Genomic DNA, 24,486 nt, shown 5'->3' with positions numbered 1-24,486 from the left:
TAATGGTGTGAATTTACTGAGTAGCTTCCTGGTCTTGAGAAATCAGCCTCAATTCTGAGCCAGCCCTTCTCAGCTCCAAACCAAGGACCCAACAGTACTCGCTGTGGGCTACTATGTGCTTTAAGTACATGCCAGACACTCCATTGATAGGACACAGGTCTGATACCCAGAGACTGTGCAAATCAAATAGCTCAATAGCACCCAAGAACTTGAAACGATCAAGAGCCAGAAACAAGAGGCCACAGTTCTGGAGGCCAAAGGAGTAATGTCCAGGTGTTGGTTCCTTCAAAATCTACATGTGAAGCTGTCTGATGTTTCTCAGCTTCTGCTGATTGCCCACATCCTCAGCACCCTCAATCCAAAGACACATATCTCCAGTTGCTTCCTCTGTCTTCCCTATTCCTCAGTGTCTGCCCAAATGTTCTCTTCTAAGGACACAAGTTGTTGGGTTAGGATCTACCCTCATTCCAAATGGTTTTTATCATTTTTTAAGGGAGGAAATGGAGAGAAAGTTGGACCACAAGTGGCAGTCTTCAGGGGCTTTTCTGGGCTTGTGCTCAGGAGTGACCTCTGGTGAAGCTCTGGGGATTGAACCAGAGTAGGTTGCAAGCAAAACAAGTGTACTTTATCTCTGGACAGCCACAGCTTAACTTGAGTTGATATCTGTAAAGACACTGTGTCCAAACAGAGCTGCCTCCATGAGTACCAGCAAATAAGGCCTGAGTATGAGCTTTAGGTGGGATGCACCTCGTCCTATCGTTGTGTCTCAGAAGTTTTAGCTTTTCAGAGTGAGACCAGCACCCCAGCTCTGATTCCTACTTCTCACCTTCCTGGGGGAGACTTGACCAGATATTGTGCTGGGGATTTGAACCAGAAGTGTGGGGTTTACTGAGGAAAGAAGGCAGAGACTGGGCCAAACTCTACTTCTTCATCTTCATCAGATTTCTGCTGAGAGCCCAAGGCCAAACTGGGGCCCTCTATGCCTCTCTGTTCTATCCTCCATCCAATGCATCCTCAGCCCCATTGCTTTCCAGCTCCAAACCACTTCCACCTTCAGCCTGGTCTCTGCATGTTCTCTACAATTCTCTGCTTGTACTCTGCAAGCTCAGTGGCTCTAACATCCAATGTCTTCCACCATCCCGTGTCTCCCCATGGACACTCAAAAGTCCCACTCAAAAGGCTGCATTGCTTCTCCTGCTGCAGGACTCACCACCGCCCCCCAGATGTTCAGCCCTACACTATCTCATTCATTGTATCTTCTTTGCAGGGGTCCATTCTGACCACCTGCTCCAAGCTTGCAGCACTGCATCACTCCCCATTCTTTCCTTACCACACCCATCCCAGCTAGCAGTTGAGTTCTTCTAGGTATTTTTCTTCATTACTGGGATCCAAAATCCACTTGTTCACTGTCAATGTCCACAACATCTAGCACAGAGCAGATGCTCAATATTTGCTGATTCATGGAAAGTAGCTTAAAAAAAGAAAACACTAATCTCAATCTAGGTCACTAAAGATCTTCATTACTTTTGTCTCCTTTTGGGTTCATTTTATATGGCTACATCCAACTTCCATTCCATAGAGAATTGAAGGTGGCAACCAAGATGGTTATAGGAACAAGTAGGTTGAGGGTGGATAAATGGGACTCCAAAGCGGCTCAAGAGGATTATAAGTCATAGAGTGAGTGTGTGTGGTTAGCATCCTCAGGCACCTTCCCTCCTTCCTTTCTCCTCGGGGCCAGAGCAACCAGATCTGAGACACTACCCCCAAATTCTTATTTTCTGGAAGGAAAAGAATCTTTAGGAGGAAACTATCTTTCCCTGGAGCATCAATCTGGAAGAATCTCCTGCAAGGACCTTGAGCACAGGGTTAATAATGGGTGATATTATTTTTTTGTTATTGCTTTTTGGGCAGAAGTGGGAGGGAGAGGCATGGCCTCAGGGTGAAGTGAGCATTGAATGGGAGGACACTTGGTGGTATCTGGGGTTACTCTTGGCTCTGTGCTCAAGAATCACTGTTAGTGGGGACTATACGGGTGCTGGTTTGGCTGTGAGCAAAGCAAGTACCTAACGCATTGTACTATGGCTCCAGCCCCCATGAATGATATTCTTAATAAGAGGTAGCAGGAGAGTAGAGACCAAGGTCCAATGTGAACACTCAACTCCTCAACCTGCACCTTGGAATTGTCTGCAGAGCTTTCAGATGTCGATGCTTGGGCCAAACTCCAGATCAATTAAATCAGAAACTTCTAAATATTTGGGGCCTTCCTGTCCCAGCCCTGGTCTGTCCTGGGGGAGGGTTGTGGAGAGCTGGCAAGAGGCTGCAGGATGGTGTTGTCAACAGAAGCATAGCACCTTTTACCTGCTGTGCCAAGGGCATTTGCCCCTCACAGGGAGGGCACAGAGGCATTTGGCCAAGTTACTAAATAGCAGTGTGTGCCAGCAGCCTTGTATTTACATGATGGTGCAGCAAAACTTACAGTGCTAAGAATGCAGGAAAGACATCAACAGACTGATGAGCAGAAGGTTTCTCTCTCATGAGAATCAATATAAAGATCGTAGTTCCAGCCTACAATCGCAGCCAACCCGGGTTCGATCCCCGGCATCCTATATGGTCCACTGGGTTCACCAGGAGTGATATCTAAGTGCTGAGCCAAAAGTAACCCCTAAGCATTGTCGGAGATGACCCCCAAACAAAACAAAAAATCATAGGTCTGCTTTGCAAGAGTCTACATACTTTAGGTGCTTGCTGTGTGATCTGGAGCAAGTGACTCAACCTCTCTTGAGTCTAGGTCCTTTCCTCCTCCTTCATCAAAAGGGACTCACTGCCAGCTCCTCACTCATGGGGCTGCTGGGGGAACCAGCCACATAAGGCAGGCAGTGCTCAGGGCTCAGCATGGAGCAGACCATATTGTCAAAGGGGATTCTGGAAAACGAGCAAAGTTGCCTTTTGTGGAGATGGTGGTTGTCTCTCACACTCTTCAGATGAGAGGGACAAGCAGAAAATGAACCAGAGCCACAGGCCACTGTGGCCAATTTCTATGAAACTGATGTCCCTATTGCTCCCAGATTGAAAGGCAAGGTCACCCTGAAGGTTACTGTCTCAGTGTCAGGAGAGGCGGAGGAGGCACCCCAAGAATGCACTCATGGCCCACACAGTCTGGACTGGCCCAGGAACCCACTGACCATCTGCCAATGTACAAGTGCCTGAAGAAGAAGACTGAGCACTCTAGCTTCCATGCCCACCAGGCAGCCTTTGATGGGAAGCTGGAAAATAGGGAGCAGAATCTTTGCCTCCCTCCAGATGTTCCAGCCTCCTGGAAGCACCAGATGCTCCTGCAGGGAGATGAGGACAGGGATCTGCTGGACACTGGGAGGACCATGGTGAGGAAGCAGTGACCCGGGCAGGAGAGGAGTTTTCAACATCGAGAAAAAACACAATGCACTGTGTATAGTAAGAGGGGTATGTAAGACTTGCTGAGGTTCAAAAGCAGGCAGTCCCCACCTCCACTGGGAGAAAGGCCAGTCATGATTGAAGACACTACTAGATGAATATTGAAGTAGCAAAAAAAAAAAAAAAAAAAGAAAGCAGGATGTTTGCCCAGATCACAAGTATGAGGACTGACTACAGAACAGCAAGATGTTGGCCCATAATGTAAGTCACAAGGACTGACCATGGCAAGACACCACCCAATCTGATTGCAGGGTCAGTGGCAAATCTTTTTTTATGTGTGTATGTGTGGTTTGGGGGCTATACCCACTGGTGCTCAGGGGTTACTCCTAGCTCTGCACTCAGAAAATATTCCTGGCAGGCCCATGGGAACCTATTGTATGCCCAGGATCAAACCTGGGCTGGCTGCATAAGGGATAAATGCCCTACCTGATGTACTATTGCTCCAGTTCCCAAAGTTCATTCTTTTATTTCTCCTCCTTTCTTAGGTCACATCCAGCAATGCTTAATGACAATTCCCACTTCTGAATACTTGTGTCATTTCTGGTAGTCACTCTGGGGATCATGCAATGCCTGGGATCAAACCTCAGTCATTTGGGCCATCCCTTCAGTCACTAAGTGTGTTCTTATCATCTAAACTTTCATTTCAGCCATCTAAGCCGTGTGTCAAACTTGTATTAGACTGTGGTCCCATGAATCTAACAGAAAAGGCTCCTGGTATCGAGGAAGCAAGCACATTTGTTTTAAAGCAATAATCTGTAAGTTAGAAATGTCTTGCTTCTCCTAGCTTGTTTAAGAGAAGGGGAAGATGCTAACTGAAGAAGTCCACCAAGAAAAAGCTGGGGGAGAATAGAAGAGTGGAGGGGGTACTGGGAGTGAAGAGCATGGACTGAGGTAGGACTGAATCATTATGGATAAACCCAAGTTGCCCAGACCAAAATAAGAGCAGTGATATTTGGCTGTGCAGATCAACTCAGATGCCACACCTTGTTATTTCATGATTTATTATGTAAGGTTTTCTGTATTTAAAATAAAAATCTCTTTATATGGTTAGATACTGTATGATTCCAACTATATGACATTCTGGAAAAGGCAAAACCATGGAGACAGAAAAGAAATTGGTGGTTGCTAAGGGTAAGGGAGAGGGAGTGGTGAATAGGGGAACACAGGAGCATTTTAGGGCAATGAAACATTTCCATTGTGATCAAATCATGGGGGACACATGCTGTGACATGGTGGTCCAAACCCAAGGGGTACCCCCTACGAGAGACAACCTCCGAATAAAGTCTGGTTCCTATGCAATGAAGCTATGTCAAGGAGACACGGGGATTAGAATCAAGGCCCCATTGCATGGGACATTGCTAAGGGAAAGCAATTTCCAGCTCTGAGGACAGGCTGACAGGGGCTCTCAAGATTTAAACCCTTTAAAATGGTTCCATGTCACACCTTAAACTTAATCAAATGAAATGTCTGCTCTGAGCAGAGAAAGTGCTAGAAGTGTGAAGGGAAGTTTAGAGAGGAGGTACTTTTAGCCTCGTCATTTCTGGCTCCTGTGGACTTGCCATTGTTAATAAACAAATGTCAGTACACCCCAGAAGGAATGATTCACAGAGACTGTGGGGAAGGCGTGGGGTGGGGAAGTGGGGAGGAGACTTCTCGCATAGCCGGGGTGTTTTACATAAAGACATTTAGTTGGTTTTAATGAGAAAATGTTTAAGGGCTTGATTGGACCCTGAAAAGAAATTCGAATAAACTGCTAATTCCACTCCATAGACTGGATCCTTTCTAATTGCTCTCAATGGAAGCAATTCAGTATCAATCAATAGGTGTCGATTTCAGTCACTCAAGGGCTCCCCTTCAGCAAAAATCGATGTTGGTGACAGGTCTGCTGAGCTGATCTCCCTGAATCATGGGTTATATTTGACAAAGCTAGGTGGTTAAAATGAAAGCCAATTGAATTTGACCATTTTAAGAAGGTTTCCAGGCAAACAAACAAATAATTGAAGCCTTTCACCAAAAGAAAATGCAATGGAAACCCCAAGCCTCCCTCATTCATTTTAGCAATTAGGTAGCACAAAGGAAGCTTGGCCAGAGAGAAACTGATCTCTCCTGTGCACTCAGGGCTCCTTTTCTTTTTCCTTTTTTTTGCTGGCCTGTTAGAGACTCCAAGAGAATGGACTTTCTTTAAGGTGACAGAACACGGTGGGTGCAGAGCAGCTGATGTTACTTAATGGGCATGTGTCTGGGACCCAGACTCGATGAGTTTGAACCTGCACCCAACTTCTGCTGGACTCACAACTCTAGTTCTTCTAGACTCACAAGTCTTGTTCCTTTCTGAGTCTGTTTCCTCATCTGTAAAATGGGGAGGAAAAACTGCTCCCAAGATCCTGGTGAGGAGTAAATGAGCAAAGCACATCCTGACAGTGTCTCCATGCTGAGAGTATAAAAAATACATTCTCGGTCTCTGCAGCAATTTTCAATGAGATCACTATGAAAGAGGAAGCCTCTGTTTCCCCTTGCCAGCTGTTGTGAGCAGTCCCATTTTTGACTACCTCATCCTACATTTTTAAGCATTTCCTCAACCATAGAATTTTGCCTCATTAGGAGGCTAACATAACAGGCTTAAGGCAAATGGCCAAACCCAAGAGTCAGACACACCAGAGCACTCTGTAGGGGCCTTGCATTCTTGATAACATTATCAATTAATAAGGAATGCCAAGATCCTTTTTAGGCCCACACAAAGACTCAGTTTTCCTTATAGTCCTCACCCACCCACTCCACACACAAATGAGCCATACTTAACTTAGTTCTATGTTAAGTTCCTTCTCCTTTCTCCTCTACCTTACAATACACTTTCCTACCTTCTAACTCTGAGTCTTAGCATCTCTATTCCTCAATATTTTCACTAAAAAATCTAGGAATGATGGACCCACACAGAGCCCTAACTTCACCAGCCCTGTAGCAACCACATCCTGGGGTAGTGAGCAGCAGAAGGCAGGAACCAGTGAAAGTGAGACACTAAACAATTACCCCATGTTTTGGAGACTCATCATTGCAGGATTCTTTCAAGGCCTGTGCTGCAGAAAGCTGAGAGGTGAAGCTTTTTCATAACCAGAGATTATCTTAAGATTCACTGAGATTCATTCAGTGGTTCTTCAAAAACAGTGCAGGGAAGTTTGGTAGAAATGGATCTGGAAGGTGGCCAGAAATCTTGACAGCACAATAATTGAGCCAGGGGCTGAATTATCACTGGAGACAGTTTCCATGTTAATAGGCTCTACCCAGCCTTCAAGGAGAGCACTGGACTGAACTGGGTATTATTTTCCAAAATGTGTTGGCCAACAGATTTTAGAATCGACAGGCTTCAAGGAAGCTGCCACTTGGTACCATGTAGTAGCCAGACGGGCCATTTCCTTCCTACTCTTAGACAAAAATGGTGCCGTGGGCAAGGGATATAGCCTATTAGGTAGGGTATTTGTCTTGCACGTGGCCATCCCAGATTCAATTCCTGGCATCCCATAGGGTCCCCTGAGCCCACCAGAAGTGATTTCTGAGTGCAGAGCCAGGAGTAATCCCTGAGCACCACCGAATGTGCACTCCCCAAAAATGGTGCCATGCACACATATGTGTTTTTCTGGAGGCATGTTTGGAACCTCTTCCTTTCTTTGGCTTGCTGGGAAAAGGAAATCTCCCCACCTGGACATGGCTGTTGGGACCATAGGGGTCCCAAAGCCATCTTTCCCTCTAGCCTGGGAATATAGAATTCAAGAGTAGTCACAGTTTGAGAGTTGAGGACTAAGTCTATGTATGTGGTGCAGGTACCTCCAGAAATGTCCTTATTCCTGCTGCACTTCTTAACTAGGAGAGAAGATGCACAGAGCTATGCTGGGTCCTGACTAACATCAAGGCTTCTTTCTTCTCCCTGGGTTGGCAGTCTGCATGCTGCAGGGCAAAGGGGTATAAACCTCAAGTCCCCAACAATTCATTTTTGGTGAATTCATTCTGCTGGGGGGTTGGGGGGAAGAGGAAATAGGGGAGGAAATAAACCTTTACACTTTCTTGCTCTGTCATTTACTTGCTTGGGAGTCCATGGAAAAGCAGAAAGTTTTTTTGCTGGAGGAGAGACTGAGAAGAAAGAGACAAGTGGCAAGGCTTGGTGATGAAGGGGGAAGATGAATTGGCAAAAAGTCCACAACACTCAGATGCCGGGGAGATACTGGGGGGGAAGGTGCCATCACTGGGCAAGAAGCAGAAAGCGAGGTTGCAAGATCAGACAAATCTTCCCAGGGAGAGGATAAAGGGAGCAGGTAGCAAAGCCTCAGTGCTGTCTGTGAACCCTTTGATAAAGAGCTCAGCATATGGTGCTGGGAGATAGCGCCCGGCAAGGCAGCACTAGGTTGCATAACCAGGACTAGTGGAGGTCTGGAGGTGTGTGCATGCTTATAGACCGCTAATGAGATCATAATTAGGAGGCGCTTCTACCCTGGAGCTCCAAGACTTTAGAAAAGGTCTTTGTTACCTTCTGAACTAAACTGCTTTCTAATCTCTTCCCCAATCCCTTATCACTGCTGGAATTCAGGCCCAGCTCCCTCATCACTTCAGGAGATGATAGTGTTTGGGGGGCGCAGATGCTGGGAGCTCCAGGCTATTCTCAAGACTCAAACGCAGAACATCGGCTAAACAGAATGGGAACTTTCCAGGATTCTGATAGATGGACTAGGACGGGGTAGCTAGTGAACAGGAGACTTCATCCAGTACCCAGGGAACAAGGCTGAGAGTTGAGATCATTTTAGGGGTTCTTAAGAACATTTTAACTGTTTTTAAAAGCACCAGGAAGAAGTGAAGTTTTAGGTTAAAGAGTGTGGACTAAGAGCTACCGAGGTCGTACAGTGAGTAAGGAATGAGCTTACATGGCTCATCCTGGTTCAGTCCTTGGCATTCCATATGGTTTCCCCAATTCCCTCCAGGAATGAGCCTTGAGCACAGAGTCAGAAGAAAGGCCTGAGTACTATGGGGTGTGACAGAAGAAAAGAAAGGAAGGGAGGGAGGGAGGGAGGGAGGGAGGGAGGGAGGGAGGGAGGGAGGGAGGGAGGGAGGGAGGGAGGGAGAGAGGAAGAAAGGAGTGAAGAAAATAAGAAAGAAAGAATGGAATAATAGAAGGAAGGAAAAAAGGGAGGAGGGAGGAAACAAGTGAGGAAGGAAGAGAGAAAGGAAGGGAAAGAAGGAAAGAAGGAAGGGGGGATGAAGAGGAAAAGAAATGGTTTAGTATATACAATTAATAGATTTGTCCTTGTCCTAATCACTTATAAAATAGAGTATTTTAAAATTTGATTAATTGGTTGCAGTGCCAATATCAAACCCAGAGCCTCACCCATGGAAGGCAAGGAAACTATCACTGAGCCCAAAAAGACAGAAATTTTGGCACGAGGAGGATCGAAGAGACAAGTCCACACCACCACACAGAGCAGTCAATCTGGAAGGAAAGATCAGCAGCTGGGAGGTTAGTAGAGCCCTGAAGTAGAGAAAAGCAAAGCCTGGGTCTGCCTCCTCCCAGCTACTGGTGTCAGGGAAACAGCGGTGTGGCCCAGACCCTTGGATAGAGGATCCAATCAGAGCTGACAGGGCTAAAGTAGTGCCAGTTGGCAGGGCAGTGGTGGAATGAACATGGCAATGCACCTAGACCTGTGACATGGTCCCAGGTCTGGCAATCAGTCTGGAGGTGGTGGAGATAGGGTGGGACAGATGTGGAGGCAAAGGACAGTAGAAGCAAGAGTAAAGCGAAATTTGACTCTAAAGCTGAGAAGCTTTTATGAGGAGGAGGAGAGGCAAAAAAGAGCGGAGTCTGTTCATGTATTTAAAGGAATTAATGTGCCTTTAAGGGGTGATGATCCTCTCATCTATAATGGCAGTTGGACTTCAACTTGCCCTCTTGGATCAGGATATGACCCCCATGTAAATGACAACTGCCCTAAGTATGAAAAAGAAAATCTGACAGTTATTGGGAGGAGGGCAGGGGCAAGACCAGAGCAGAGTCTGCTGGCCAAGGGGGCCTGAATCTGAGATAAAGCTTCAGCAAGATGCAGCTTGCTCCACCTCTATCCCTCTTTCACTCTCTCTTGAACCTGAAGGTACAAACCTCGACAGATTGGCCGCAGATTACAGGCCACTTCCTCCTCCAGGCTCTCTAGCATGTGATCTCTCTCTTATCTTAATACTTATCGATTCACCCCCACTCACCCTACCCCTGCAGACTTCAGGAGGTGTGCAGAAATAAAAAACAACAATGTTTGTACCCAACTCTCTCTCTGGCTGTGCTCTGTCTCCTAGACCCAGCAGTCTGGCTTGCTACAATTTGGCATCCTTGGGTGGGCCCCAGGCAGCAGGCATGCCTGACCCTGACAGGAGTCCAAGGGGCTGGAACAATAGCACTATGGGTAGGGTACTTGCTTTGCATGTGGCCATCCTGGGTTTAATCCTCAGCATCTCATATGGTGCCCCAAGCACCCCTACAAGTGATTCCTAAGTGCAGAGCCAAAAATGATACCTGAGAACTGATAAGTGTGACCCCTCCCTCTACCCTCCATAAAGAAGTGAAGGCCAGTCTCCTAGGTGGTAGGAACCAACCACCAAAAAAGGAAGAGGGAGATAAGAATTCTGGACATTTCTATCAGCACAGCATGCAGTAACCCTAAGGGTAGAGGCTCAGAGTAAAGACCAAGAAAGAAACTCAGCTGAGAGAGAAAAGAATAGTGTGAAACTTTAAACTCTGAGACTAAAGGAACTGAGTCTAGGAAAGGCCAGGGTGTTATGTACTGAACAAGAGCCCAAGGTCACATGTTATTTAGAGCAAACCGGGACTGTGAAGTAAATGCCTCCTAGAGTGTGACTAGTTCCAATTATCTCAGCTTCTGCCTCTCATTGGCTGGCATGCAAAATGGGCATCAGAGAAGTTATATGATAGTGTTAAATGTGACCTGCCATATAATAAGTCTTACACAAAGGACTCAAAAGTGCTAGATGCTACATCATCAACAACCCCCACTGGAATTTATGTCCCACAAGCACAGATATTGTCAGTTTCATCCACAATGATTTTCTTATGACCCGAACAGGCCTGGCACATAGTAGAAGCTCAACAAACACATCTCCATAGATGAATCTTAAAGCATGCTCAACAGTAGGCAGTGGCAATATCAGTGTTGAGTTCCTCCTTGGGCAACAAATAAACTGCTTTTGTAAGATCCATGCGTTTGTCTCTTGCCTAGCTTCTGCTGTCATTGGCAGCTTCGATCTAGAGAATTTGAACAGGAAGAGTGAGGAGGCCACAGATAGTCTGGACATGGGTGTTCTAAAATCCTGCTAAGCAGGATTTATAGTGCAGATAGACATGGTGTGATGGGTTGGGTGGGGGAAACAGTTCTGCCAATAGCATCCAAATTTTTTAGGAAAATCATTGAGAAACAGGTGGAGAAAAGAGCACCAAGACCACAGGAACCTTTTTTTAAAATTATTTTTGGTTTTGGTGCCACACCCAGCAGTGTTCAGGGGTCACTCCTGTCCTGCACTCAGAAATCACTCCTGGCAGGTTCAGGGAAATATATGGGAGGCAGAGGATCGAGCCAGGGTTGACTACTGCAAGGCAAATTGCTGTGTTTTTGCTCCAGCCCAACAGGAAGCATTTTTTAAAAAAGGATCAAGGAGATGTTGAGCATATTCCTTATCAAAAGAAAAGGGCATAGTCATGGGGTGGGGGTGAGAGTTAGGGAAGATCTGAGACATTTTATATCTTCCAGATACAACCCTAGAATGTAGCAAAAGAGATAAAGTTCTTTGAAGACAAAGTGGTCTTTGAAGAATCAAACTGTCATGTGAGAGTAAGAGTTCTGTTGGCTTATTTTCAGGTCACACCCAGCAGTGTTCAGGAACACTGCTGGCTCTGTGCTCAGGGATTATTCCTGGCAGTGCTTAGGGAATTATATGCAGATCTGGGGGATCAAGCCAGGGTCTGATGTATGCAAGGCAAGCACCTTATCTCCTACACTATCTCTTTGGAGCTGATGGGTAAGGTCTTCATAATTTTTTTTTGCCCAATGTAGAACAATGTAAAACGTGTACCTTTGATGGCACAAAGACAAAATTATGTTTCTCTAGATAAATTATTCCAAATCATGTCAAAATATATAGGTGACTGGTATATCAACACTGTAATTTCCCATCTATTATTGCTAACTGCTATGTAAAGAAGAAATATCACTTAAGATCATTTGAAGAAAAATATTGATGGTACAATCATACTATATATGAAAATAATATACAAAAATATATAATATATGAAAAACAATCAGGTGCATGAATTATTAATATTTGAAAAACTTATCCTAGTCTATATGTTTAGCCCTGCTGTATAGTCTGAATTTTTAGCGAGAGAAGTTGGCTTCAGCACCTTGGACAGTGGAACACCCCTACTGTGTCTTAATATAAGAAGTTCCTGGGTAACTTAAAGGATACTTGAGTGCTATCAATCTCTTGGCCATTACTCCAGTATAGCCAATCAGTACAAGAGGAACCTTATTGGTTTGTTTTTTTCCAGCTCTTGATTTTAGATCTCAGCTGCCCTGACACACCAGTCTTGGAGGGAATATTCAAAAGCAATCACTACCAGTCCTAGCTACCCCATTTCTAAAGGCTTGCATCTTTTCCCCCCACTTTTTTCCTTTCAAAAGTTGCTGACTTCCTGCTGCCTGATTTATTCTTGGCTTATGATCTGCCTCAGGAAAAGTAGCACCTGGCATGTTGCATGAGTTGAACACAAGGAAATGCCACAGAGAAAAGTAAAAAAATTTATCTGGAGCGCACTATGAATGAAGTGCTCTAAAGGGAAGGTTGTTGGTCTTTTGAGTCCCCAAGAAACAGATCTCCAATCAGAGCAGCAAATGTTGGAGCGTGGCTGAGACCCTCACTCTCCACTGTGGTTATGCTCTGAGCCTTCTTGCACCGCAGTATGCACACATGACTTTGTCTTGGATCAGAGTGTGGGCAGGCCTGATGGATGCCACTTCCAAACCAAGACTTTGAAGAAGCAGCTTGTGCCTCCTCCGTTGTCTCTTCCCCCCTCCGCCCCCTGAATATAGACAAAAACAAGGCCGTAGGGATTAATGGAATCAGATAAGACAGAAGAAACCCAGGCCCCTTAACCCACCATATGGAGAGAGTGGGAGAGGCCAGGAACACTCAACTCAGACTATAACATGAGTGAAAATCCAGCCTCTAAAGTGTTTATACATGTGTGTGTAGCTGTGTGTGTTTACAAACCTTTGAATTTGCCAAATTAATAAAACAATCCACTCAAGTTATAGAGACCAACCAAGCCTGGCTGAGAGGGTCAGGGAGCCCCACCATATTTGCAGAGCTCATGTAAGCACCACACTACCACCAGAGCTCCAGCATCTTCCCACCCCATGTGGAAACCTTTGCTGGCTTCAGCTGCGCCCCACCTCCACAGGTTCTCCCAGCACCCATCAAACACCAGAGCTGGTGTGTGTTTTTGATGACTGTTTATCCCACCTATTGGGTTTGAAATGATGTGCTTCCAAAGTGCAGACAACTGATTCATGAGTGGCTTAATTGGCAGGCAAAAGTGCCTTAGAATTGTCAGAAACAAACACAGAATTCCAGCCACAGGATAAACTGCTGAAAGGTTTCAGGCAAATCCCTTGACCTTGCTCTGAAATGTGCTAACATGGACTTGTCAAGAGGACATGTGGATTCCCATGACCTAGAATGAAGCACTGTAGCCTAATAATGTTCCTGATGGGGTTTAGATATTGGTAAATATTATATTGCTTGCATGAATTTCTGTACTTTTCTATACTTAAAATTTTTCCCTAATAAAAGGTTAAAGATGAAGTTCAATAAGAGGAGAGATCTTATGTATATCACATAAAGAGAAGCATTCTAGGTAGAATTTCTTTTGGTTTACTTATCATAAATAAATTGTAAATTTATTTATTGTAATTGTAATTGTAAATTTATTTATTGTAAATTGCTTCTATTGTTATCTAATAGTATGCCATGAAACTCTTTTATGATGATAAAGAGATGAGTTCTTTCCTTCTCTTTCTTTTTCTTGTACTCTCTTATCTTTCTTTACTTCTCTCCCTCCTTCCCCACCTTCCTTCCTTCCATCTTTACCTCCTTTCTTCCATTCTTTCTTTCCTCCATTCTTTCTTTCCTCCATTCCTCCCTTCTTTCCTTCCTTATTTTGGGGCCACACTGGTAACACTGAAGACTTACTCTTGGCTCTTCACTCAGAGATCAATGCTGATAGTGCTTGGGGAGTAATCATATAGGCAGGGGTCTCAAACTTGTGGTCCATGGGCCGTTTGCAGCCCTCCATACAACATTTTGTGGCCCTGCCCTAGAGGAATCTTTTTTGTTTTGTTTTAGTTGTTTGGGTCACACACCCCCAATGTTCAAGGCTTACTACTGACTTTGCACTCAAGGATCACCCCGACTTTGCCTCCTGCAGCCCCCAGGTAAATTGAGTTTGAGACCTCTGATATAGAGTGTCAGGGGTCAGGCCCAGGTCAGCTACATACAAGACAAGCACCCTACCCATTCATTGAATTCTCTGCCTTGCCATACAAGAGTTAATTCCTTTAAACAAAATATGGAGAAACCATAATAAGTGTCTCTTTATCTCCTCTATGATGAAAACCTGGCTAGTTTTAATTATTATTAACATAAATCATCTCTACAATAAAGCTTTTACAGAGATCTTTGGAGCTTCTGGGTATGAATAGAGCACAGTACTTGGGTTAAATCCATGTCCATAAACATAGTACCTCCCATGGGTAAGAGGCAGAAGTATGAGAGAATAAGAACGCTTCCACTCAAACCTAGCAGCACAACTATTTAGAATGACTTGGCCCTAACTTATCTCCACAAGCAAGTTCCAAATAGCAAAGTCATATCAGCACAAATAAAACTGTTCATGCATGTTCATTGGGACAGCAATTCGGGGCTGGGGGATACACTTTGTAATGAGAGGCACACTGTATTGGTGCCATTTCTATAGTTCAACAAGTACCCTAGTGCCTTATGAAGACCACTTAAATAATCGATCTGGACAGTTCATCTACCTGCCTATGCATCGAGACCAAAGGGGTGAAAAATGCCTGGTAAGAGTCATAGATGGCAAAGCTAGGAAGCTCAAAAAACCCAAACATATATGAGAATGAAGATGAAGGCTAGAAAAAGAAACATTTGCTGAATGTTCTAGAGGAATGTTCTGGAATGCTCTAGAAGGCATCTATTTCAAGGCGTACATGCTCTCCTAGTCAGGAAAATCTAAGAAAGCAAACTTTGGGGGAGAGGAGACAGATCAAAGGGTTGAAGTGCACACTTGACCTGTGTGACTCAAATCTTCAACACCTCAGTGCTCTCAGTACACCACCACAGTGGCCCTGAGTGTTCTCTGAGTAGCCCCTGAGCCTACCCTAGACATTTTTGAACTGTTAAATGCTAGAAGGGAATCTAAGTAACTGCTTATTCTGCTTCTGTAATCTAGCTTTGCAATAGTGCTGGCAATATTGCTGACAGACCTAAAACTTAAGGATGTAGGCCCAAAAGATCTAAATGGAACAATAAAGTTCAGGAACACAGTTAACCTATGGATGTAATGGTCAACTACCAATGGTAGAAATCCCTTCACTGGCCAAAAAAGGGAGCCTGAGAGCTCAGAAGGGGTCATTGCCTGACAAGGGGTGATCCCAGCATACAGAAATAATAAAATTTCCTTGGCTATTTTTTGACTGCTGTTTGTCTCTTCTGTTCTCTGTATGACGGATCCTGAGTCTGAAGGTAACAGAAACATCATCTTCCAAAACAAAGTCCAAATGCTGGTTTTGCTTTTGGGCCACACCCAACTGTGCTCACAAGGTACTTTTGATACTTCTCAGGTATCACTCCTGGTGAGACTTGGCCACATTAGTGGAGGCCACCAGGAATTGAACTAGGGTCGGCTGCATACAAGGCAAACACCTTCAGCTTTGTACTATCTCTCTGGTCCCAAATTATTTTGGGTTTTGGTTTTGGAACCCAATAGCCTTCACACTTACTTTTCTATTGCTTTCTTTTCATGTCTTAGCAAATGCCTTTGGGAGGAAGGGGAATAGTTACTGCCATTTGTGCTTCTGACTAAGGGAGTTGATCTATAGTCCTACCCTGCTGTAAAACGCTGTGTGTTGTAAAATGTTATATGTAGGCATTCAGGTCTAAAAGCATGATCACTTCAAACATTCAGATGCAAAACCATGATCACTTCAAAGCATGATTGACAAGACTAGAACTGCAGAACATTTCTATATGTTCTCAGGGATCAGAGAATTTTGGATCTTGTGTTTGTTTTCATAGAACGGGGAGTGTTTTCATCTGTGATTTATTTGGTGCCTGAAACCGAACTCTCCATTATTTAACAGTTTCCACAGAAACATGTGATATTGTTCCTCTAATTTCCTCACAGCTCCCCAGTGACCCATTCTGCCACTCTCTCACCCCTTAATCCCAATCTTTCCCCAAGGCTCTCTGGAACTTTGCCTCATCAATCAAAGCCTCTTGCATCAATATGCAGAAATATCAGCAGATCTAAGTGAATCCAAAGGGGGCAGAACTCTGTGTGGAGAGGGCTCACGTTTGAGTTAACAAGGACAAGAATAAAGAGGCATACTTAGTCCTGTTGAAATAGACCAGGAAAGATATAGTTAAAGTGAGCACAGGATTTGCCTGCCAAGGACAGCGGCAGAGAGGAGGGAGAGGATGAGATTGATTTAGGAATAAGACTACAGTGTTTGTCCTTTGAATAGCACTTTAATTATAATCCTTTTGACGACACTGCTTATTAAAACTTAGGATTTCACTTTTTTTTTTGTGCAATTTCCCAACCACCTCAGCCTTTTCTTTTGTTTTGGGTTTTTGGGCCACACTTGGTGGTGCTCAAGATTTCCTCCTGACTCTGCAGTCAGGAATCATTCCTGGTGCTACTCAGGGGATCCTAAATGGTGCCAAGGATCAAACCTGAGCTAACTGCATGCAAGGTAACCACTCTCCCTGCTGTGCTATTGCTCTGACTCCTTTATGTCAGTTTTTTTTTTTTTTTGCTTTGTTTTGCTTTGGGGTCACACTTGACGGTGTGCAAGGCTTACTCATGATTCTGAGCTGAGAGATCACTCCTGGTGAGCTCAGGAGACCATTTGGAATGCCAGGGAGCCATTTCGGGTCAACCATGAGCAAAGCAAATGCCCTACATACTGTACTATTTTTTTGGTTTGTTTGTTTTTGAGACACATATGGTGGCACCCAAGGGTTGCTCCTGTTTCTGCTCTCAGAAATTACTCCTGACAGGCTCAGGGGATCATATGAGATACAGGAGATCAAAAATCAGGTTGACCATATGCAAGGACAACTGTGCTACCCACTGTGCTATCACTGTAGCCCCATAAATGCTCCAACCCAATTTTAAAAAGTGCTTGTGGCAGCAAAATGAAATGTATTTTGATAATCTGAACCAGTGTGAAATCAGGGAACCTGGTTAGAACTGGCATTAGTAGAAGCTTGATAGGATATAAGTTTCTCTCCAGCTCCATCTTCTTCTCCTTTGTTCATCCATATTTCTACCTCTCCTATCCCTATCTCTGTCTATCTGGAAACTTTCCCTCTACCTTCATCAATACTATATGCCTTTTTCTTCTCTCTATACATAAAAAGTTTCTGATCAGAGTTATGTGAGTGAAGGCAGGGAGAGGTGAGCAAATGCCACCAGATGCTGGAGAACACCATTGGCCTCACCCATGGACTATCTGTAACAGGCCAGGAGGAATCAAGGGTGGCTGCCTGGATTCTTGGTATCAGCTACAAAGATGGGACAAACCTTTCTATACTTTTTACACTCCTGAGTTCATGGCCTGAGGTTAACTCAAGGCACATTTGAATCCCCACAAAGGGATTCCAAAGCTCAAAACAGGCTGAATAAAAGTTGGGAATATGTCTCACAGCTTCTTAACTACAACACAATGGGTTCTCCTGGTAGTTATAAAAACATCAGCTTGATCTCAGAACCCTGAGGAGCAGACTCTGTGAGGGCTATTGTCACTCTTTCTAGATGAAAGTCTCATCCTGTCATATCTCACCGTTAGATTTGGCAATGGCTTCCCACTGTGATGGGGCAAGAATCCCAATTCCTTGGCACAGATCTCAAGCCCCACTCGGCACTGCTGTCTCACATCCCATCACCTCTCCAGAAGACCCATAGCATGTGCTGTGGCATCTCAGATGTGTCAGCCTCTGCTCTGCCCCAGGACCTTTGCACCTGCTCTCTATCTAGGCTCTGGGAATGCACAGCCAGTTCAGGCTCCAGACAGTCCCTTCTTGATTTGGGAGTGATCCAGAGGTCCAGCCTCTTCTTCCCTGTATTTATTCATTTCTTAGCAGGATCGATCAACCACTTCTTGTCTTTAACCTCGCTGGACAATAAGCATCATGGAGGCAGTGAGTCTCAGCCTGGCAGGAGCTGCCCCACCGACCACCAGCCCTACCTTGCCGAAGCTTCCTTTGCCCAGCACCATCAGGAAGTTGAAGTCGGTCAGTTTCATCCGGTCCCTGTTACCATTGTTCTCAAATTTGGAGATGGTGTTCGTTGTTTTCTCTTCAGGGGTCTTGGACCCCTGGGCAATCTTGGCCCTCTGGAGGGGGAAGCACATAGGGCAGAACATTAGTGGGGAGGCAGCTCCAGGCACAAAACTCAGTGGTGGCCTCTATAGCTTGGGAAAAGGGCACGACATGGATCCACTTAGTGCCTCCCTCCATGCATCCTTCCTCCCAAACTGATCCCTCTCCTCTAGAACAACTACTTGCCTCGCCTTACACTCTCCAGAATCCATCCACCTGCTTCTCCATCTCCATACTCACAGTCTCTTTTCCACCTCCACCCCCCAATAAGTCCCACATTTCCCCTGAATCCCATCCCAGCTGAAGCTTCCTCACACCAGCAGAGTCAGCACAGACTCAAAGACCTGGGTAGCTATTGCATACATTCAGGACAAGGCTATCTGCACCCAGGCCCCATCTCATTCTCCAACCTTGATTACTTCAGGATTCCCTTCCATGCAATCCCTTTTCATTTCCCTTTCACCTCTTTTGAAGGGGTCAGACTCTGGCTTCCTTGATGGCTGAGCTGTTCTCCACCTCAATGCCAAGTAGGTCATTCCATTTATTCCACCCCCTCAGGGAAGTCCACCTGAACTGACTGTGTGAGTGAATTCCTATTTGCTTGCCTCCTGTGCTTCCTCCCCATGGATACTAGATGGCCACAGTCCTTTGGCTGGTTTTTCTCCCCAAAACCCAGCTCTCCAAAAGACTAGAACTTCTGCCAGGGGTTTCCCTGACACTGCTGGTACCATTTCCAGCAGTGGGTCTGTCTAGATAAATGGAGTGTGGTGTGTGTATGTGTGTGTGGGGTATCAGTATGTCTGTCATGAGGGGCGAGAGAAGGTGCTTCTGGCTGCTAGTATATCCCCTGAGGGCAGCAAAGGTCTGAAATGAAGAGATCAGGGGCCCAGCTTTGCACTCACCAGCTGGCAGGATGGTGCTATGAAATTTGTTTTGAGGAGCAAGAAAATAGTGCTCACAGTGACCAGCCTGACAAGCTGTGTGACTCTAAGCAAGACTGTACCTTGGATTTCCTCTATGCAGCCCCTCTCTTGTGTTGTTCAGAGAAAAAAGCCCATGGCACATGCTATATGTGTCCCCTCCCCATGACCTCCCTCTGATACTATCCCTTTCTTGTTATGTCCACTCTGGTCTTTTTGTTCTTGAAAATCATTGAACCAGTTCCTGCCCCCAGGGCCTTTGTATGTGTTGTCCCTAAGGACTGGCACTCTCTTCTCAGAATATGTCATGACGTGCTGTGGGAGCAATTTGGGCCACTGCCACAGCTGGCCGCCATCTGCCACCACAAGAGGCTGTCATCCTGTGGCTACTTGTCCACTGAGGACCTGCAGTTGGTGCTCGAGTGGCGGTACATGGCTAGTGCCAAGGAACGCGAGCAGATAAAAAAATCCCAACTGAGGGGCCAGAGAGATAGCACAGCGGTAAGATGTTTGCCTTAGATGCAGAAGGATGGTGGTTCAAATCCTGGCACCCCATATGGTCCCCCGAGCCTGCCAGGAGCGATTTCTGAGCATAGAGCCAGGAGTAACCCATGAGTACTGCCGGGTGTGACCCCCCCCAAAAAAAATCTCAACCAAAAAAAAAAATCTCAACCGAAGTTTTGCCAAACTGAAGGCACTTGTGCTCTTTCTTCCCCAAAGCAGGAAGCCTAGCAAAGTTGATATCCTTAAAGGTGCCACTGAGTATATTGAAGCTCTCAGTGATGTTTTGGGAGAAGCCAAAGATTCCGAGAAACAAGACCCAGATCACCAGAACTATGGCAACAATAAATCCTTCACTGAAGAGTTCTCAAAAAACATCAGCCACCTTGCCTGCAGCATTAAGGATCTGAAGAATGAGGCAAGGCCCTGGGTGGACTGTGGCAGTGCATTCCCCAAGTATAAAAAGTGACAAAGACCAGCCAAGGGCTACTGTTTAGAAGCAAATAAACACAGTCTTGAATGTTTTGGAGCTTCACAGGGCCCAGGGGTTCAGGGCATTCGGGTGCATTTGGTGGTGTTAAGAAAGAACAGAGCTAAATATACAGTCCACAGAGTCAACAACACTGAAATAATGATAACCAAATGTTAACAAACAGGAAAGAAGTGCTTTTCAAGATAGCAGGCTGGAAGCGGGGAGGGTAAGAGAAGGAACCTAGAACACTGGTGGAGGAAAGTAGACACTGGTGATGGGATTGTTACTGGAACACTGTATGTCTAAAATTCAACTATGAAATACATTGTAAATTATAGTAAATTTCTGTGGAAAAAAAAAAGCATGTCATGAAACAACTTAGCCCCTAGCTTCCTCTTCCTGCCTCACAAACTAATAATTCCTTGCTTCTGAATTTCCTGCCTCCCTCTGCCCATGAAAACATATGCTATAGGAGGACAAGAACTGGGTCTCTTTCACTCTGCATTTTCCTGGGGCCCAGTGCAGTGCCCATCAGAGGAAACTCTAGCCTTTAAGTGACAAAGATATTCTCACCTGCCACAGTCCCCACTCCACCCTGACAGAAGGCTTCATTACCCTTCCTGACCTTCAGTACTCTTGAAAATGTTGGGGCACCCCAACATGAGGAGCCTTTGGTGGACAAGAGCCATCCAGAGTGCCTCTAAAAGCTGCAGGGTCCTGTGAGCCAGTGGCAGAGAGCAACTATTTTCTGAGGAGGATGCTGGGGATTCTTTGTTTTCTGACTTGAACGTGCCTTTTAGCATTAGCAAATACTAAAGGCAACTGGGACTGTAGAGCCACAGAATACAGCACCCAGAGAGGAAGCAGAGAGACTGGACTTTGGGAGCAGCCAGACTCCATCTAGATGACCCCACAACTGGCTTCTTCTCCCAGCAATCCCCAGGGTCATATTCAGACTCCCTCTCTAATGGCGGATGCCTGGACAAACTCCATCCAACCATTGAACTCCACCTAAATCTTCTCCCAGCCACCCACAATGCAGTCACAGACCTCAGGAGGCTCAGGGTCACCCTGAGACACACTGCAGCCCTTCCAAATGTGACATGGGAGTCATACTGGGCTTGATTCATTTCCTAGGGGAGCTGATTGTGATCAGGATAATGGCAGGTACCGACACTTGAAGGGTCTGATGTGCTAGACATCGGCCAACATTCCATCTTACTCAACCCTCGCCTAATCTGAGATGCTTACAGGGTTATCATGCTCTCAGTTTGCAGGGGAAGTCTAAAGCTAGGAGAGAGTGGGGAGGGAAGGAGGAAAGATGGGAGGGAGGGAGGGAGAGGGAGGGAGGGGGGGCCTCTATCTCCTCCACAAAGGAGGGGCAGAGAGAGCTGGCACTCAAACCCAGCTGCCTGGCTCCAGAATCACCTGAACAGATGCAGCTTGTGGGCATTGCCACGATATCCAGGTGTATCTGAGGCTGTAACTGTGCCCCACTCCCAACCCAGTGACTTGGCCTGAGGCTCCGTTCTGATACAAATATGCAGCCAGATGTTGAAAGGGCTGGTGAACACAGTCTCTGGAAGCATGGAATAAAAGAGGAGCTGGGGAGACTGTTCTATCTTCTATTTCCTGCGCCTAGATTGGGAAACCCCAAGGCACACATTCAGCTCCCACCCCCCACCCCAGTTCTCCAATAGGACTGCACCCTACGGCACAAAGTGTCCCCTTGCTTGATCTACATTCTCCCCCCCTTTCTTTTTTTCCACACAATTTCACACCCATTTGAAGTCCTTTCTGGGGACCACCTCCAGAGCAAACTGCCTGATTCTGAATCTTTAAAGTCTGTCAAGAAACTATTTGCAACTTGAATCCTGTGGAATCTATTTCTAGAGAAACTCACAGCAGGACAAGGGAATAGTAGGGATTTATTCAGCCTCTCTCTGTGGACCTTCCTTTCTTCATCCACTGATGAACAATGGGTGGAAGAGTCTTCACCATTAAGGGGGGGTTGAATGAAAGGGGTCAATGCTTCTAAGTCCTACATGGTGCATAGTGGGCATTTTTATTATATTAAGAAAAATTCCAAGAAAGGCCGGAGCGATAGCACAGAGGGAAGGCTGTTCGCCTTGCACGCAGCCAACCTGGAACCAACTCAGTTTGATCCTTAGCATCCCATATGGTTCCCCACCCCCAGCCTGCTGGGAGCAATTTCTGAGCACAGAGCAAGGAGTAACTCCAGAGCACTGCCAGGTGTGACCCAAAAAAGAAAAAGAAAAATTCCAAGAGAGTTGGATTTTTTTGGCACTCCAAGTGGTGTCCAGATGGAATTGTAAATTCTGTCCCATCCCAAATGGGGTCTTTCCATCCCAAGCCCATGGGCAAGTTCACTGGTCCAATGAGGCCCCCACTCCCCGAACTCTGGTCATGGTCCAATTAAAGCCAATACTGATGCGCCGAAATATACCACATGTAGCAACGGCACCAAGTTCATCCTACCGTGAAATTCTATTACCTCGATTCGAGCAGCTCAATTTTCCCGTCACTCAGAATTCTCCAGATAAGAGGCTTGAAAGTAATTTCTGAGTCATTCTAGGCGCTAATTGGTTATCGCGCTGGGATTACATTTCTCACGCTCAAGGTCAACTGAAACTTCTCTGTGTCTGAGAACAATTTTTGATCTGTTGGAAATATTTTCTTTCTTATTTTTAATCAACAACTAGGGTATGGCGCGGTTAAAATTCAAGCATCAACAAGCATTTGCAGGCTCTTGCTAGAAATAAAGAGACATATTTTGTTGCCTGAAGATAAAACAGTTACTATGCTTCAAGCCACCAACTGGCCCGGACAGAGACTCTATGCAGGTTCTTTGGGATTATGAAATGTCATCGCAGTTGTCCCAGGATCAAGACAGTTATTTGGCCAAACTGAAACTCGTTGTCAGCAAGGATATGTCTTTCGAACAGCAGCATATTTGCAACAATATAGCTGAGGGACACAACTTCATAAGGAAGTTGAGGGAAGAGCTGGAAAGATTTCTTTGGAAGGTTGGACTTCTGGTCCTGTTCACCAGAGTCCAGGTCTAGGCCCCCACAAGTCCTACCACTTCTGCCTTTTAATGCTGGTTCTGTGGGGGCAACTCTCTGTGGTCCAACTTACTGGAGAATACTGAGAGTGTGTGTTCCACAACTTTCTTTTTTTTTTTTTTGGTTTTTGGGTCACACCTGGCAGTGCTCAGGGGTTATTCCTGGCTCCAGGCTCAGAAATTGCTCCTGGCAGGCACAGGGGACCATATGGGGCGCCGGGATTCGAACCGATGACCTCCTGCATGAAAGGCAAACGCCTTACCTCCATGCTATCTCTCCGGCCCCAATGTTCCACAACTTTCTAAGTAGGCTTATACCACTGGGGAATGGCTGTCACCACAATCCAGGCTTTGAGGTGATGCAGAGGTGTCACAAGTCAATACCCTTCAAGTACCATGTGTCTGGCTGAAGGGAAAATTCACCTAGCTCTTGGGAGAAATGACCATATCCTTGCACAGTTCATTATGGGTCTTCTGCTCTAAATCCTACCTACTTTCCCTCCTGTGCTTTGAATTTGCCTTTAGCTTCCTCCCTGCTGCCCATACTGGGTTTTACTTCTACTTACATCATAGCTTTCTACTGCTCCACTTCAAGGCCTTTGCATGTCTGCCTGTGTCTGAATAGAACATTCCCCCCACTTTTTTTTGGAGGTTGGCACACTTAGTGATGCTTAAGGGTTGGTTACTCCTGGCTCTGCACTCAGAAATGACTCCTGGCAGGCTTGAGGGACCATATGGGGTGTTGGGTATGAAACCTAGGTTGGCATCATGCAAGGCAAATGTTCTACCTGCTGTGATATCATGCCAACCACACATTTTTTTCTTTGCACTTTTTGCCATTTCAGTAAGGACTCTGTCCTCTCAGGTGTTACATGCCCCTCTGTGTATTCTTTAAGTACCTTTTTCTCCCCTTTACTCAGTCATATTTTCAAAGAAAAAGATTTCTGTGTGGTTGATGAATAATGATGGCAACCAGCTTCCTCTTAGATTCTACACCTGTTTTTCCAGTAAACAGGCCATCATGGATCCTCTAGAACTGATTTCCCAATAGACTCTGTATATTGAGTTTTCTTGAACAAAATGTATTTTCCCTTCTGAAATGACTTAAAATCACTCAATATAACACATAATGAAAGTGCACAAAAGCCATCTTCCCCAAACACTTTCTTAGTAAAGCCCAAGATGAGTCCTACACAGTTGCCATTCTCAGAAAGCCCAAAGTGGGTTTTTTTTTTGTGTGTGTCTCCCCCCAAGGAGAAGTAATTTATTGAAGGTCAAAGCAGTGAGCCCAAGGTCAGATCCAAGAGCACCTTCTCTGGAATGTTCCTATCCTTGAG

General features: G+C 45.5%; 1 protein-coding gene across 2 annotated transcripts in view; it reads right to left on the bottom strand.

Annotated features, from left to right (window-relative positions):
- PRKCB (protein kinase C beta) overlaps positions 1-24,486 on the bottom strand; it is a 359,342-nt gene that overhangs the window by 64,618 nt on the left and 270,238 nt on the right. For both annotated transcript variants that reach the window (XM_049789114.1, XM_049789113.1), the window contains exon 9: positions 18,039-18,185. In XM_049789114.1, coding sequence (XP_049645071.1) covers positions 18,039-18,185 — 147 coding nt within the window. The remainder of the gene's footprint in view (positions 1-18,038; positions 18,186-24,486) is intronic.

This window comes from Suncus etruscus, chromosome 15, assembly GCF_024139225.1.
Source record: "Suncus etruscus isolate mSunEtr1 chromosome 15, mSunEtr1.pri.cur, whole genome shotgun sequence".
Taxonomy (NCBI): domain Eukaryota; kingdom Metazoa; phylum Chordata; class Mammalia; order Eulipotyphla; family Soricidae; genus Suncus; species Suncus etruscus.
The sequence above is the reverse complement of the archived record's forward strand: the minus strand, read 5'-3'. Positions and strand labels throughout refer to the sequence as shown.